Below are 17,100 nucleotides of genomic sequence, written 5' to 3'. Positions count from 1 at the left end.
TATTTAGGGAAGTTTTTAATGTTTGATGTTTTATTGTATTTTTATTTTTTTTGTTGGAAGCCGCCCTGAGTGGCTGGGGTATAAATTTATTATTATTATTATTATTATTATTATTATTATTATTATTATTATACTTTAGGCATCAACTCCCCCCCTCCACCTATATCCCTGATGCAAGGTGAAGGAAGATAGTCTTCCTACCAGTTGAGGATGGGACAGGCTGGCTCTCACCCTCACCCTCACCACCCTCACCCCATCACCCCGGCCACCAAATCCAAGATGTGAAGTGTTGCTGCTTACCCAGAGACTTGGGCGTCACCAACCAGGAGACGGTTTCCCTCCCATTTTCAGGCAGACAAGAAGGTGCCTTTTCCTCCACAGGGATGGCCTCAAAGTCAGGGGATGGAGCCAGAGACATGGTGATCTGCCCATGGACAGAAAGAAGTTACGGTGGGGAGGAAGCAGAATACCAGAAAATGAATTCACAGGAGGAGCAGGAAGAGATCAAGGTGACACTCGGAAAGCCATGAGAGGTGTCAGGTGACCCATAAGGTCTCAGAGTGGATTGTAGCATTAAAAAATGATATTAAAAACAACAACTTGAAACCACTCAGAGCCATAAAAACAAGGTGGGTCCTAAAAGCTGTCCAGAAGCCTGGGCAATGAGCTGCATCTTCAATGTACTTCAAAAGCTGTACAATGAAGGAGGCAGACACACCTCTGTGTTTTAGATCTTGAAGGTCATGATAACAGATTTGGCTGGCACGCATATCTGTGGTACGAGAAGGTTAAAGTACATAAAAGGTAAAGGGACCCCTGACCATTAGGTCCAGTCGTGACCGACTCTGGGGTTGCGGCGCTCATCTCGTGTTATTGGCCAAGGGAGCCGGCATACAGCTTCCGGGTCATGTGGCCAGCATGACTAAACCGCTTCTGGCGAACCAGAGCAGCACACGGAAACGTCGTTTACCTTCCCGCCAGAGCGGTACCTATTTATCTACTTGCATTTTGATGTGCTTTCGAACTGCTAGGTTGGCAGGAGTAACGGGAGCTCACCCCGTCGCGGGGATTCGAACCGCTGACCTTCTGATTTACACAGAGCTTTCCTAAACCATGTAGTAAGGAAAGCGGTTTATGGAGTATGGGAAAAATATAAAAATTTATTAGAACAAAAAACACCATGGTGGCTTTCCGCACTGGAGGCGATATTTCTGAAAAAAATAAACATGAGGAATGACTGGGCATCTTTTAAAGACCTATCGTGTTTCTCTGAAAATAAGCCATACCCCGAAAATAAATAATACCCCGAAAATAAGTCATAGTGATAGGCACCTTGTAGGTTAAACTGTACCATACTTAATAAAAAAAAGACATCCCCTGAAAATAAGCCACCGTGGGGGTTTTTGAGGAAAAATTAATAAACTAAAGAGGTTTGAAGATATAAGAGGATTACTAACTGATTGGTTACAATACCATCAACTTAATGATATATTGGTTACAATACCATCAACTTAATGATATATTTAAGATGGACAAAAAGAAAGGTTTCTTTAATGAAACCTCTAAATTTAAAAAGGAGCTGATAGAAAATAAGACTAAATTACTTTCAAAAATGTCTAAATTACAATGGCATACAAAAGGTGAACAGGTCAAATCAGGAATGATACACTGGGTGAGGGATTTTGGATATAATATACAATTAGCAGCATGGGAGAGGTGATGGAATTGGGATTTAAAGTTTACAGCATGCTATTCTTTGAAAGAAAATTCTATGAAAATGATGGCTTTTAATTCCTAATAAATTAGCAAAAATATATGCTGGAAATGTAAGGATAAAGAAGGTACGTTCTGGTGGAATTGGGAGAATATATACAATGAATTTTAGGGGGAAAATGTTTAAAAGAACATTTTCTTTTTTAAAAAAAAAAACCCGGAAGCTTTTATTTTAGCAATTGTAGGTGCCGAAATTCCAAGTGACTAGAAGAGCTTTTCATGCATAGGACTACTGCTGCCTGGACATTATTAGCCCAGAGATGGAAAGTAGATAAAGTCCCTGCCAGAGAAGTCAGGTAGATTAAACTGATGGACTATGCAAAATTGGCAAAACTGACTGGAAGAATTAGGAATCAGGAAGATGAAAATTTCAAAAAGGAATGGGGGAAAACACATGATCTACCTTAAAAAAATCATTGTAAACAATCAAAATTATTAGTGGGACTGGAATGATGCTTGCACTCAAACGTTGGACTATGGTTTTATCGGAGATTTAATAGAACTGGATTAACAGGGAAGATGCAAGGGGGAAAGTTAACATAAGGACCCACAAAGGGGAAGGAACTTATGGAAATTGTTTTATTAGTTTGCTTGATGATTGTTTGTAAATTTGAAAATTGAAATAATTTTTTTTATATTAAAAAAACACCTCCAAATCACAACAGCAACAATTATTACTATTATATATTTTATGCCCACAAGATCCCAATCCTATGCCAAGGAAAGAGGAAAGGGGGGTCGTCGTCCCCAGAAATTGGGTGACAAATTTGGGCATTTCTCACCTTCATTGGGTTTTTCTGGTAGGAGAAGCCAGTGGCTTTCATCGTGAATGCTTCGCCCCTCACCACAGAGTAGGGCATGGTGAGCTCAGTGAAGAAGGATTGGAAGGCGTTGACGGTGGTGGCCTGGGCAATGCCAATGCCCTTGTCTGACGACAAGCAGAAAGCTCCTACTTGCCATTCCGTGATGGTGTCCGGAATGGTCACAGGCATAACTAGTTCTCCTGGAACGATGCCACCCTCTTTCGCTGAGTGGCCAAAGAAGTCCCCTGTACCTGAGTAATCTCCGCTGAAGGCACAGGTGAACAAAAGAGAGGGGGGGAGTTAGTGTGGATCACCACAGCACCTTTCAGCAAGCAGTTGGGGCGGGTGGGAGCACTCAGTAGCCTCACTGGAGGGGTTTACTGCTGCAAGAGAGCCAAGGTGCTGTTGGAGGTACCGTGTCAGACTAATGTAGTGGAAATAAATACATAAATAAACAAACAAACAATAAATTTATTATTTGTACCCTGTCCATCTGGCTGGGTCTCCCCAGCCACTCTGGGTGGCTTCCAACAAATATTTAAAATGTCACACATAAAAAACTTCCCCGAACAGGGCTGCCTTCAGATGTATTCTAAAAGTCTGATAGTTGTTTATCTCTTTGACATCTGATGGGAGGGCGTTCCACAGGGCGGGTGCCACTACTGAGAAGGCCCTCTGCCTGGTTCCCTGTAGCTTTGCTTCTCACAGTGAGGGAACTGCCAGAAGGCCGGGCAGAACGATGGGTGTGGAGATGCTCCTTCAGGTATACAGGACCTGAGGCCGTTTAGGGCTTTAAAGGTCAACACCAACACTTTGAATTGTGCTCGGAAACATACTGGGAGCCAATGTTGGTCTTTCAGGACCAGTGTTATATGGTCTCGGCAGCCATATAACATATAGCATATGCTTTGATGGCGAACCTATATGAAGTGGGGGTTTTTTCTGGCGGAATGCGCCAGAACACAGTTCCGCCACCTTTTCTTTAGGAAGGAGGTGGGAGGGCTCTCGGACCATGTCAGAGCATCACCCCTCCTTCCCTAAGCTGGGCGAATGCTTCCCAGGCTTGGGGAAGGAGGCACAAGCCAGAGTATGTTGGGCAGTATGACCCTGCAGTGAAAATAGGCATGCCCTAGGGTGGCTACATCAGGGTGGCAGCACAGGAATGGGCCTGTTCTGCAGTGGCTCCCTGTTTGTTGAATGCTCTATCCAGGGAGGTTCGGCTGGCACCTTCATTATACACCTTCAAGAGCCAGGCAGAAGCATTCCTTTTTGACATCTGATGGTGTCGTAGTAGCTAAAGGTAAAGGGACCCCTGACCATTAGGTCCCGTCGTGACCGACTCTGGGGTTGCGGCGCTCATCTCGCGTTATTAGCCAAGGGATCCGGCGCACAGCTTCCAGGTCATGTGGCCAGCATGACAAAGCCGCTTCTGGCGAACCAGAGCAGCACACGGAAACGCCGTTTACCTTCCCGCCGGAGCAGCACCTATTTCTGTACTTGCACTTTGACGTGCTTTTGAACTGCTAGGTTGGCAGGAGCTGGGATCGAGCAACGGGAGCTCACCCCGTCATGGGGATTCGAACCGCCGACCTTCTGATCGGCAAGCCCTAGGCTCTGTGGTTTAACCCACAGCGCCACCTGCGTCCCTAGTAGCTAAAGACCTAGTCTAATAGCTGATTGACATCCAATGCCCTTTTAAAAGGTGTTGGGGAGGGGGAATTTCTGGGTTGTTCTTGCTTTTGTTTTTATTGTGTATTTTGCATTTTTGCATTTTGATTTTATGTTGTGAACCATCCTGAGATCTGAGGGTACAGGGGCTGAAAACCTCTTTCCTACGCCCTCTGCCACATCATTTGCCCCCATCTCACCCCAAGGCTCAAAGCTACCACTTACTGCGGTACAACCAGTTGCCACAGCCACGTCTCAGGGAAGAAACTCCTGACAGGCTTCGTAGCTTCAGGGCCATCGAGGGAGGCGCCTCCACTGTACCCTTCGACACTATAGGCAAGTGCAATTGGCTCGCCATATCTTGCATCATAGCCACCTTGAGGGACAAAGGAATCTTAGAGGAGAAGATATTCTTTACATTACTAAGTGGTGTCAAAACACATTGCCAGCCTTTCAGGGGAAAATTGCCCACAGCTATCCACTCAAGCTCTGTTCTGACTTCTGAACTGCGCAATGACTTGCGCACGCTTATCGTCGCTAAAAAGCACTGGAGGCACCCTTGCTACTCAGCCATGTTGGCCATCCCTTCATTTTTCTGTCAGATGGAACATGAATGTGTGATTCAGCTATCCCCACTACTTAGTGCCTACCCCCCAGTGTTGAAATAAAATAATAATAATAACTAACAAAATGATCAGTACAGTGGTACCTCGACATACGAAGATGATCTGTTCCGCGGCGCTCTTCGCAAGTCAAGGTTTTCAGATGTCGAAGCGCCCATTCTGCGCATGCGCGAAGCATGATTTTGCGCTTCTGTGCATGTGCAGACTGCGCGCGCCGCTTCTGCGCAAGCGCAGAACGCGCACGGTGAAAAGACTTCTAGGGTTGTCAACTTCGTAAGTCGAAACCTTCGGAAGTCGAAGCATTCGTATTGCAGCCTTTTTGCTGTAGCTCTGTACAATGGTACCTCTATTGCTGTACAATGGTACCTCTATTTTCGAGCATCTCGGAAGCCGAACGTTTCGCTTTTCGAAAGCAGGAAACCCGGAAGTAAACGCTTCCATTTTTGAACTCTCCTCGGAAGTCAAACGGCTTCCACTGAGTGTCCCCCCCCCAAATTTTCTCAATTGAAATTGCAAACTGCCCTTTGCGCCTCAGTTTTCGAACGTTTCAGAAGCCGAACGGTCTTCCGGAAGGGATTACCTTGGAAAACCGAGGTACCACTGTACCACTACTGTACCACTATTTAATTTATAATTAATAATGCTTAATGATTGTAATGAATGTTGTTATTTGAATTTAATTGATTGCCTCCCGTTCACCCTGAGGTCCCAGGAAGGTTATGAAAACATGTTACTTTAAGCATAAAACACTAAACAGCTATGGTGCCCCCCACCCCACATCCCACAACATCCTGGGAACTGTAGTTTGTTAAGCATTCTTATAGTTGTTAGGAGATCCTTATTCCCCTTGCAGAGCTACGATTCCCAGTGTTCCCTGTGAAGAGGGGTTTACTGTTACACCCCCCCCCCTCCCAGTGAACTGTACGTCTGTGCGGGGAAGAGGGGCCACCTTCTCAGCACTCTTAACAAACTATAGATAAAATATATACAACGGAAACTTTAAATTTGGAAAACAGTGATAGAGGCGGCAAGGTAATATTTCAGAGAACCTGGCCTCAAGCTGTGCAGGGCTTTACATAGCAAGACCAGTGTATTTTCTTCATCATCATCTCAGTTCGCCCCCTGATCCCAATGCCGTTCTTACCATGTCTTTGGACTTGGCAAATCTGAGGCTTGTGTATCTTGGTGCTCGTGAAAACTTTCAAGCCAAAGTCCTGCAAAAGGAGCCAAGGAGCCATTATGAAACATTTTATAGCACATAGACGGGGTGGGGGTGGGTGGGGGTTTTCGACATCAAAAGGTTTGATATATGTAGAGTCATGGTAGTGAGGTGGAATTCTGGCTCTCTTTCCTTCCTTCCTTCTTTCTATCTATCTTTCTTTGCCGCAGTCATTGAAATGTTTTGAGTAAAAAAACAAAACAAAAACCCCAAACCCCAGAAGTGGCAATACATTACGATGTCCAATCACCTCCTTAGTATGATGAATATGGAGAATTGCCTGTATCTATGGGGCATACATAATCTATCCCCCAATACAATGCTGGGGGGCTGCAGGTTAAATCACTGAGCCTAGGGCTTGCTGATCAGAAGGTTGGCGGTTCGAATCCCTGTGACGGGGTGAGCTCCCGTTGCTTGGTCCCAGCTCCTGCCAACCTAGCAGTTCGAAAGCACGTCAAAATGCAAGTAGATAAATAGGAACCGCTACAGCGGGAAGGTAAACGGCGTTTCCGTGTGCTGCTCTGGTTTGCCAGAAGCGGCTTTGTCATGCTGGCCACATGACCTGGAAGCTATACTCCCTCGGCCAATAATGCGAGATGAGCGCGCAACCCCAGAGTCGGTCACGACTGGACCCATTTTGAAAGGGAGTTGCCTTTAGTTTTTCATTCCCCAACTCAGTAAGGATGTGTCAGCGAGTCTAGGAAACAGCTCCAGGCAAAATGGAGGCTGTAAAGGAGGGAGAGAACTTTGATATCAGGTCTGTTTGGAGTTAAGGAAGCGTACAATCAGAAGGGACTCTGAGGCTCATCTAGCCCAACCCCCCACAATGCAGGAATCTCAGCTAAAGCATCCATGACAGGTAGCCATCCAACCTCTGCTAAAAAGCCTCCAAAGGTAAAAGGTAAAGAGGCCCCTGACCATCAGGTCCAGTTGTGTTCAACTCTGGTGTTGCGGCGCTCATCTCGCTCTATAGGCCGAGGGAGCTGGCGTTTGTCCGCAGACAGCTTCCAGGTCATGTGGCCAGCATGACAAAGCTGCTTCTGGCAAACCAGAGCAGCGCACGCAAACGCCGTTTCTTCCCACCAGAGCGGTCCCTATTTATCTACTTGCACTTTGATGTGCTTTCGAACTGCTAGGTGGGCAGGAGCTGGGACTGAGCAACGGGAGCTCACCCCGTTTCAGGGATTTGAACCGCCGACCTTCTGATCAGCAAGCCCTAGACTCTGTGGTTTAACCCACAGCGCCACCTGGGTCCCCTAAAAAGCCTCCAAAGGAAGTTATAATATTTCTATGAAGATGCTGAGCCTATGCTTTGAAGATGCTGAGCCTATGCTTACAGAACTATTTGAATGTATCATTGATGTTTTTGCTCTGTTTTGAAGAAAGATTTGCAAGTAAAGTTTTTGAATCCTTTATGGGTCAAGACAATTTTTATTCTGAGAGGTGTTTGTTTTTATGCTGCGCAATATGAATATGTGCAATACGGTGGAACCTCGGTTTTCGAACGTAATCCGTTCCAGTAAACCATTCGACTTCTGAAACGGTCGAAAACCGAGGTACCACTGTATTTCAGTGACCCTTCAGTGCTCACCTTGAGAATTTCATAGGCATCCCCTTCACCGTAAGTATAAGAATCTGGGTTGTAGCGGATGCCATCCACAATAATTGTTTTCCTTGTTTCACAGGGACGAGTGTTCATTTCATTCACATGAGGGTTAGCATGTTGATAGCCTTTGAGGTTCTTCACAGGAAGCAAGTCATAAATCTGAAAATGAAGTAGTCACAATTCAGCATAACCCAAAATGCTCCAATACTTCTGATACCGGTGATCACCCCCCAGTCCTTTATACCCAGCACTTGTCCTATCTAGGGAGGGGAGGGGAAAATCTGCATAATTCTACATCATTGCCAAATTGATTCCAGGTGCCACCACCTATTGCTGATTTTTGGCACAGGGAAATAGGTCTGCTCCATGTTTTCCCACACATTTTCAAAGTGGAAATGCTCTTCGGTTCTACTCATCCCTCATCCTCAGCTCATCTTATAATCAGAATAATGCTTCGCCTTTTCATATGGACCCTACAGTGCAATCTTGGACATGTCTATTCAGATTTCAGTCACACTAAGTTCATTGGGACTTACTCCCAGGTAAGGTATGTACAAGAGCACCTTAGGGTGTTCAAAATGCCTGACTTATATTGGCCTGGTTTGAGCTGAAGCCATGGTTTGTTTAACAAACCACAAGTTAACCACAGACTGTTCCACATTTGACCAAACCAACCATTGCTTGTTTCTCCAAAGTTTGTTTGGCTTTCCAGATGTTTCTGCCTCTGCTACCGTATTGTCTTTTGTAATTTTAAGTTGTTGTTGTTGTTGTTGTTGTTGTTGTTGTTGTTATTTATTTATACCCCACTCATCTGGCTGGGTTTCCCCCGCCACTCTGGGCGGCTTCCAACAAATACCAAAATACATTAAATATTTTAACCTTTTTAAAATATTGTGCTAGACAGTGGCGCCTTGGTTTTCGAATGTAATCTGTTCCAGAAGACCATTCGACTTCAAAAATGCTCAAAAACCGAAAACTCAATTTGGAAGCCTTCAAAAGGTATGGAAAACTCAAACAGGAAGCCGCTTGAAAATGGAAGCATTTACTTCCAGGTTTACAGCATTTGAGTTCCAAAACGTTTGTCAACGGAGACATTCAAAAAACCGAGGTACCACTGTATGTTGTTTTAATATCAGTGATGTGTTTTAATTGTTGTAGCCCTCCCTTAAGAAGAAGGGTGAGTAATGAATTGAAATAATGATTATAATAGTAATGATAGTAGTAAGAATGACACCAAAGAGACAGTATGGGTGATGGTGGGGGAGGAGAGAAAATAGCTCTGGAAATGTTATACCTGAAGACAGTTTTAAAGGCAGCTTGAGACTCACAGTCTGAGGGGAGAACTCAGCTTCGGGTTTCAAGAGATAGACACTCTTATCAACAGCATGGATGCCACAGAGGGAGTCTTTGGCGGACGCAAGAACGAGTTGAATTTGGCTGCCAGGGAGCCCTCTGGGCTCAGAGAACCTCAATTCCACCTGGACACGTAAATAAAAAAAGCCTTTGTTGAATTTGTTCCTGTACATAACAGCATGAAATAACCCCTCTTTGTTTTGGTTTTATTTCATTTCATCAGGTTGCCCTCTGCCACTGCCAACGAGCTGATATTTACCGGTCCAACCAATAAAAGCGATGCTCTATTGGGTGAACAAAATGACATCTTTGGTGAGGTCCTGGAGAACGGACTAGTGACCTATTGGCCTCTTCTGCCCTGGGCCTCAGAGTCCCTGCAGCTTTACCTTGTTTCTGAAGCATTTCTCAACAGTGAAGTCTGCCGAGTGAGCAACGAGTTCTCCGCTGGGCAAGACAGTGTACAGAAGCAAGCGGGCCAACGGAGCAATGTCCGCGTCCACAGGGAGGTCCAGAGAAAACACCCCTTTGGCTGGTAAGTAGAGAATCACAAAAGCAGGCAGAGGAGAGAGAGGTAATGAGAATTAATTCCAATATGATATCTTTGCCCGAGCTTCAGCTCCTAATAATAATAATAATAATAATAATATATTATTTATACCCCACCCATCTGGCTGGCCTTCCCCTGCCACTCTGGGCGGCTTCCAACAAACATTAAAAAACATCAAATATCACAGATTAGAAACTTCCCTAAACAGGGCTGCCTTTAGGTATTTTCTAAATGTCAGGTAGTTGTTTATCTCTCTGACCTCTGATGGGAGGGTGTTCCACAGGGCGGGTGCCACTACCGAGAAGGCCTTCTGCCTGGTTCCCTGTAGCTTTGCTTCTCACAGTGAGGGAACCGCCAGAAGGCCCTCGGCGCTGGACCTCAGTGTCCGGGCAGAAAGATGGGGGTGGAGACACTCCTTCAGGTATACTGGACCGAGGCCGTTTAGGGCTTTAAAGGTCAGCACCAACACTTTGAATTGTGCTCGGAAACGTACTGGGAGCCAATGTAGGTTTTTCAAGACCGGTGTTGTGTGGTCTCGGCGGCCGCTCCCAGTCACCAGTCTAGCTGCCGCATTCTGGATTAGTTGTAGTTTCCAGGTCACCTTCAAAGGTAGCCCCACGTAGACAACCAACGAGGGTAAAATTGAGGAAACATTGAAGGAGTCTGTATGAGAACCAGAAGTCTAAAGCCCTCAGTTACATGTGGCACTCGTAACTCTAGTAGGGCATTTGCATAGTATGTTATATTTTTTGTAATGAGGCATTAATGCTTCTGAATGCTAGTAGCTGGAAACAGCAGGACGGCACAGGGCTCTTGTGTTCAAATCCTGCTTCCCATAACTGGTTGGCCACTGTGAGAATAGGATGCGGAACTAGATGTGCCACCTGGCCTAATCCAGCAGGGCTCTTCTGATCCAGCAGGCCTCTTCTTATTGATTTCTAAGATTTCTTACATTCTCCTTCTCATGAGGCCAGAGAGGGGTGTGGGTTACAACAACGCAATGTGCATTTTTTAAAAAACAGACAGAACCACCACTTGCAGAAGCAAAACCATTCTCAACGGAACAGCACAAATTCTATTGAAATGGTGGAACGGAAATGGCATGTGGCTGACTCCCACCAGGTTGGCATTCAAGAACGAAGTGGAGAAATGAGAAGGAGGCGGCATTTACCTTCCCCATGTTCCTCAGGCTGAACGTGGATCCCCGAATGTACGACGCCCCCTTTAGCCATCACCTGCAAGGAAGGAGGAAGACCCCTGATGAGGACGGAAGAGACGAATGTCTAGCGGTACTGATTCCTGCACCAGAGGCAGTGGTGGCTGGTGCCCCTTGCAACTGGCAGGGTGGAACGTGGGGAGCCCAACAGTAGGGGGCGACAGAGGCAAGGGCAGATGGAACTTACTGGTTATAGATCTGTCACATACTCCTCCATGCTGTGACTAAGGACAACACTGAAACTAAGTAGAAGGAAGGCAACAAGCAGTGACAAGCCCTGGACTGGTTCGAAGGAAGAAGGCAGGTAGATGGGGGTCTGGCTGAGGTTGGTGGGGTGGTGCCCCTTTTGCCCTAATGGACCAGCCTCCATTGATTAACCAGGATTATCAGCTTCAACAACAACAACAGTTTATGACTTATACCCCACCCATCCATGGGACTCTCAAGAGTCTCCTCCAGCACCATAATTCAAAGAAGAATTGATGCTTTTGAATTATGGTGCTGGAGGAGACTCTTGAGAGTCCCATGGACTGCAAGGAGATCAAACCTATCCATTCTTAAGGAAATCAGCCCTGAGTGCTCACTGGAAGGACAGATCGTGAAGCTGAGGCTCCAATACTTTGGCCACCTCATGAGAAGAGAATAATCCTTGGAAAAGACCCTGGTGTTGGGAAAGATGGAGGGCACAAGGAGAAGGGGACGACAGAGGACGAGATGGTTGGACAGTGTTCTCGAAGCTATGAACATGAGTTTGACCAAACTGCGGGAGGCAGTGGAAGACAGGAGTGCCTGGCGTGCTCTGGTCCATGGGGTCACGAAGAGTCGGAAATGACTAAACAACAACAACCCCACCCATCTGCCCAGGTTCCCCCAGCAAATCGTTTCAGCTCCAAGCCACTTAGCACCGTCTTATCAACAGTTATCAGACCAATGCCCAGCTTCATCTCTGACCTATTTGCATGCACAGCAACCAACATACAATGATGGCACTGGTCACTGGTCAGAGGTCCTTCCCTGCCGTATGACCTAAGATTCAGCCCCGCAGGATCTGTTCTAGCCCAAGGCACTGAAACAAAGATCTCTCCATTTGGGCTTACCAAGTAGTGAAAGTCAATCTTCTTATCTTCCACCAGTCCAGGCTTCAGGCTGTAATGCACTCGGACTGGCTGAGTATGACCGCAGCTTAAAGTCCCAGGAATGGGCTCAATGTGGACATAGCTTTCGCTTGGTGAATAAAAGCGTGAGGCTGAATGAGAGGCACTCTGGTGATTCGGACTGAGCCAGCCCCATTCATGACATGCCACATCTGAATTATAAATTGCCTGGTTTAAAAACAAAGAGAGGGGAGAGGAAAGCCACAGATGCCTCAATGATGTTGGTGTACAACAAAATGCAACACAGTCGTAGTTGGATCCTGAAAGTCTTGTGAATCAAACGTTTTGGCTCCTGAACACTGCAAACCCGGCAGTGAGTGTTCTGGTTTGTGAACAGTCTTTGGAAGCCGAACGTCCGACGTGTGGGATAGAACACTGGGGCAGACAAGTCACAACAGTTCCTAGAGTGTCCACTAAGAGGAACTCACCTGGGGGAACACCTGACTAAGTTCCTGTTCCTCCAGATATGCAGATGAGATGGATTAGCTGGCAGACAAAAGCCCCTAGCCAGCAGCCATTCTCTCTCTTAGCCATTTCTCCTTCAACGGGAACACATCTCCAGAGAATCTCCAGTTAGGATGGTTCTCCCTCTTGGCCTGCTGCCAAGAGAGAGACCAGATGGAGCCTCACTTTACTAAGTAGACTCCAGATGTATATACTTGTAATTTCTCTACGCAAGCCTGCCTTCCTGAGATTACGCTGTTAACTCAGGATGTCATGTGAGTAAACTCTACCTTATTTTAATACTATTGTGTCATGTATTTCTTTTAAGAGGGACAAAGGGGATTTGCCAGGAAGTATAATATTGAAGTATAATATTGTTGCAGAGGTTCTAACAAACCTAACGCTCACACTTTGCTGTGCACAAATGGGGAATGTCACTCTGCTGATATTGGAAGCTTGCTAACACAAGCTTGGATAGGATCTATCTAATAATATATCCTAATCCACATCCCTAACATTCCCACACGACGCAGCTTCCAATTGGCTGCAGGAAGCTCCTGTAGCCGATTGGAAGCCACAACTTGGTTGTTGAACGTTTTCAAAAGTTGAACGGACTTCCAGAATGGATTCCGTTCGACAACCAAGGTACGACTGTAATAATTTTCTTTCTTTATTTCATAAAATTCACATACCTCTTGACTGTAAAAAATGAAACCCCCACTCAATACAGTTTAGCAAAAGAATAAAATAATGAAATCATCAGTTAAAAATAAAATAAAATAAAAACCACCTATTTAAAAACATTGGAAGAAAATAATTAAAATCAACAAAGAAGCAGATTAAAAGATATGTTAACATTCCACATGTCTGGGTAGGCTTGCCTAAACAAAAATTATTTTTAGCACCAAAGTGAGTACAGTAAAGGAGCCCACCTGAGTGAGGGAGTTCCAAAATGTGGATACTTCCACACTAAAATAATTGGTTTCTTACAAACATGGAGTGAGTATTATGTGGTACCTATAACAGGGCCAGTTCCACAGATCGAATAAGGTATCATCTCATATCATAGGATGCCATATAGAGGAGGGTTTCCTGCTGCTCCAGAGAAGCGGACACGGAGCAATGGATTCAAGCTACAAGAAAGAAGATTCCACCTAAACCAGGGGTGTCAAACTCAAATTCATCAGGGGCCGCATCAGCAGTTTGGTTTACCCTCAAAGGGCCGGTTGTATCTGTAGGAGTATGTGTCCACTCTTTATTATCCTAAATTATTGTCACTGCATTCAATTATTACTGTTTTTTGTAATAATGTAAGTAATAACTAACTCTGAAAGCAGAAACATAGTCAGAATAATGGCAAGTAGACATTCAAATGTACAATTATTGTACAATTTATTGAAAAATGATTTTTGGTAACTGCACTGGGTGGTGGAGGCTCGCTAGGGTTTCATGCAGGACCTTTGCAGAGCTACTAGTACCTGGAGATGCTGGGGTCCTTCTGCATGCAGGACAGATGTTTTGCCAGTGAGCCACCACCCTTCACCAAAGGGACTGGCTGAGGTTGACTCACTGGAGCTGCTCTCCTGGTTCCAGGGTTTAAGGGCCAGAAGTATAAAGCAGCATCCTATGTTTCTGAGGAGAGGGAGAGGGAGGGGAAGGGAGGGGAGGGGAGGGGAGGAAGGAAGGAAGGAAGGAAGGAAGGAAGGAAGGAAGAAAGGAAGAAAGAAAGAAAGAAAGAAAGAAAGAAAGAAAGAAAGAAAGAAAAGAGGGAGTGGGAGGGAGAGAGGAAGGAAGGAAGGAAAGAGGGGAGAGAAAGAAGAGTAGGAAATAAGGAAGAGAATAAAGAAGGAAAGAAAAAGAAAGAGGGAGAGAAGACGGAAAGGGAGAAAGAAGGAAGGAAGTAGAGGGAAAGAAAGAATAAGAATGAGGGAGAGGAAGAAAGTTGGGAAGTACGGAAGTACGGAAGTACGGAAGTACGGAAGTACGGAAGTACGGAAGTACGGAAGGAAGGAAGGAAGGAAGGAAGAAAGAAAGAAAGAAAGAAAGAAAGAAAAGAGGGAGCAGGAGGGAGAGAGGAAGGAAAGAGGTGAGAGAAAGAAGAGTAGGAAAGAAGGAATAAAGAAGGAAAGAAAAAGAAAGGGAGAGAAGACAGAGATAAAGAAGGAAGGAGAGGGAAAGAAAGAATAAGAACGAGAGAGAGGAAGAAAGAAAGGGAAGGGGGGGGTTGCCACCTTGATTCAGCGCCAGAAAAGAGCGCGAAGGGACCCAGGGGCAAAAAGTATTTCCCCGGCCCCAGCTGTTTGTCGGCGCTTTCTTGGTGCGGCGCTTCAGCAGCAAGGTCCCACTGCTGGGTCCCGCTGGCTGGGGCGCTCGGCGGGCCACATGACGAGGTCTGGCGGGCCGGATTTGGCCCCCGGGCCTTGTGTTTGACACCCGTGACCTAAACATTAGGAAGAACTTCCTGACAGGAAGAGCTGTTTGGTAGTGGAATTTGCTACCAAGGAGTGTGGTGGAGTCTCCCTCTTTGGAGGTCTTTAAGCGGAGGTTTGACAGCCATATGTCAAGAATGCTTTGATGGTGTTTCCTGCTTGGTAGGGGGTTGGACTGCATGTCCCTTGTGGTCTCTTCCAACTCTATGATTCTATTATCTCTATGGTTGTCTCTATTCTGCCGCAGAAACAGTTGGTGTGGGAGAGGAATTCGTGAGCTATGGAACCCACCAGGAACTCCCCCCCCTCTCACACAGTCTCTAATTTTATTCTTTGGAATTAATGACAGGATTGCATCTTTTAAAACCCGTTCCATTTTCCTTTATGTTGTTTTTCTTATCAACCTCATTTTATTTTATTCTCTCATATTCTGTTATAACCATGATTCCAGATGACTCTTGGGAGCCTCTTCTAAGCTCTACAATTCTACTATTTGGATAATATGTTTTATGCCTTTCCTAGCTTGCTTCTTTTTGTTTCGTGCTGGCCATGGACCATAAAAATAAAGATCTAATTTGGAGAGGGAGGAGAAAGAGCAGCACAGACACCAGGACGGGGTGAAAAGAGATAATAATAATTTATTATTTCTACCCCACCCATCTGGCTGGGTTTCCCCAACCACTCTGGGCAGCTTCCAATAAAAGATTAAAAATACATTAAAACAGAGACTTCCGGTCTGTCGCGGCGGAGAGAAGGACGCAGGGACTTCGCGCGCCGAAGTCCCTGGCTTCGCGGAGGGGGGGGGAAGTCCGCAGAGCGAGCGGACTCCCCGTAAAAGCACCGGGTAGAGAGTCCCAGTGACTCACGCGCCCAGCGGCTGCTCCGTTTTGTGGATCCCCCGCTGCCCAAGAGCTCAGTAGAGCGATCGAGAGCCGGCGGGGTGGAACCGCGGGAGCCATTTTGGGCTTAATCTTACCTCCGAGAAGTGAAGCTCCGAGTCCTGACCCGGCAAGCGGCGGATTCTTCCGAACAAAGTTAAAGGTTTCCATAAAGTAAGTGGAATTTTGATTACGGACTCTAAATTTAACAATTGGAAAAATAGGAGAGATTTTAAAGTAACGGAAGTCGGTCTCTTCCTAATGGAAAACTGGGAGGCGCTTTAAAAAATCTTAAGCCGAACGACGAAAAGCATTTGGAATTGTGGACCCGAAAGAAAGAAAGACTTTTTCGAACCCTCTCAACTCCCGAGTCCGGCACCCCTTGAGGTACAGCATTAAAAAGGGGGAGAGTGTTTTGACAGCTGTCAAAAGCTGTCAAACTGTCAAAAGACCGGGTGGATTTATTGCACTGTTGTGATCAGTAAAAATTGATTGAAAATGTGTTAGAACTATTTAACATTGGAACTAAAAATGGATTTGTGATTGAATCAAAAGACAAAGGAAAAGAACAGCCAAAATGGAGTCGATCGTCTAAGGAAGGAATTTTCCAGCACCCTTTGTTCTCCACCTCCTGTTTGTCTGCGGTTAGGAAAAGTATGAAAACAAAGTACTCTCGAGCCTTCCAGGAGGCTGTGCTAAACTATCTACAAACATGGGAGGACATTTACAAGGAACGGCAACATCCCAATTTACCAGCAGCTGAGGTTGAAGTCCAAGTCCAGGACTTAGAGGAAAATTTGAATTTGGAGACTGTGGAGATTGAGACTGGTTGCCAGGAGAAACAATTTGATGAAAATTTTAAAGAGGACTTGGACTATAAAAAATATGATTGGGATGAAGCAAAGCATGGACTTCAAAAGGAAGAAAAACAAGCAGAGCAAGAAAATGAGAAGCAAAGGAACTTGAGGTTTAATGGACTTGAAGATCCTGGAGGGGTTGGAATGTGGGGTGATGTCAGTGAGGAATGGGAAAGACAGGGGCAGAGGGGGACAAGGGCCTGGAGACGGACATGAGAAAGAATGGGTGTGGGATGAAAATCTAGTTAAAAGTTTTACTTTTAGTTTTTGAAAGACGGTTTTCGAAATTTTGGCCTGTTAACGGAAATGCTGATCCAATTGGGGGAAAAGACTTAGGGAGAGGAGATGGAGTGTAAAAATGAAAGAAAATAAGCTGGGTTTTCTGGAGGGAGACATAAGAACGGCTTAGGAAAGTATTTAAGTTAATGTAAATTTTTGTAAGTTAAGTTAGGTTTTTAGGCAGAAAGCTGCCTACTCTCCTCTCCTTACTCTGAGCTACTCAGTGGCAGGGAGTGCTCGGAGGGGTGAGG

At 45.5% G+C, this 17,100-nt stretch overlaps 1 protein-coding gene across 4 annotated transcripts in view; it reads right to left on the bottom strand.

The window, feature by feature from the left end:
* The window catches only part of LOC118080168 (alpha-2-macroglobulin), a 61,584-nt gene that overhangs the window by 25,285 nt on the left and 19,199 nt on the right, over positions 1-17,100 (bottom strand). For 2 of the 4 annotated variants that reach the window (XM_060268972.2, XM_060268976.2), the window contains exons 12-20: positions 11,906-12,130; positions 10,764-10,827; positions 9,432-9,574; positions 9,021-9,170; positions 7,678-7,851; positions 6,012-6,081; positions 4,470-4,638; positions 2,556-2,841; positions 301-424 (exon numbers count right to left, since the gene is read on the bottom strand). In XM_060268972.2, coding sequence (XP_060124955.1) covers positions 301-424; positions 2,556-2,841; positions 4,470-4,638; positions 6,012-6,081; positions 7,678-7,851; positions 9,021-9,170; positions 9,432-9,574; positions 10,764-10,827; positions 11,906-12,130 — 1,405 coding nt within the window. The remainder of the gene's footprint in view (positions 1-300; positions 425-2,555; positions 2,842-4,469; positions 4,639-6,011; positions 6,082-7,677; positions 7,852-9,020; positions 9,171-9,431; positions 9,575-10,763; positions 10,828-11,905; positions 12,131-17,100) is intronic. The other 2 variants (XM_060268979.2, XM_088663669.1) reach the window with 1 other exon arrangement.

This window comes from Zootoca vivipara, chromosome 2 (assembly GCF_965207765.1).
Source record: "Zootoca vivipara chromosome 2, rZooViv2.hap1.1, whole genome shotgun sequence".
Classification (NCBI taxonomy): domain Eukaryota; kingdom Metazoa; phylum Chordata; class Lepidosauria; order Squamata; family Lacertidae; genus Zootoca; species Zootoca vivipara.
The sequence above is the reverse complement of the archived record's forward strand: the minus strand, read 5'-3'. Positions and strand labels throughout refer to the sequence as shown.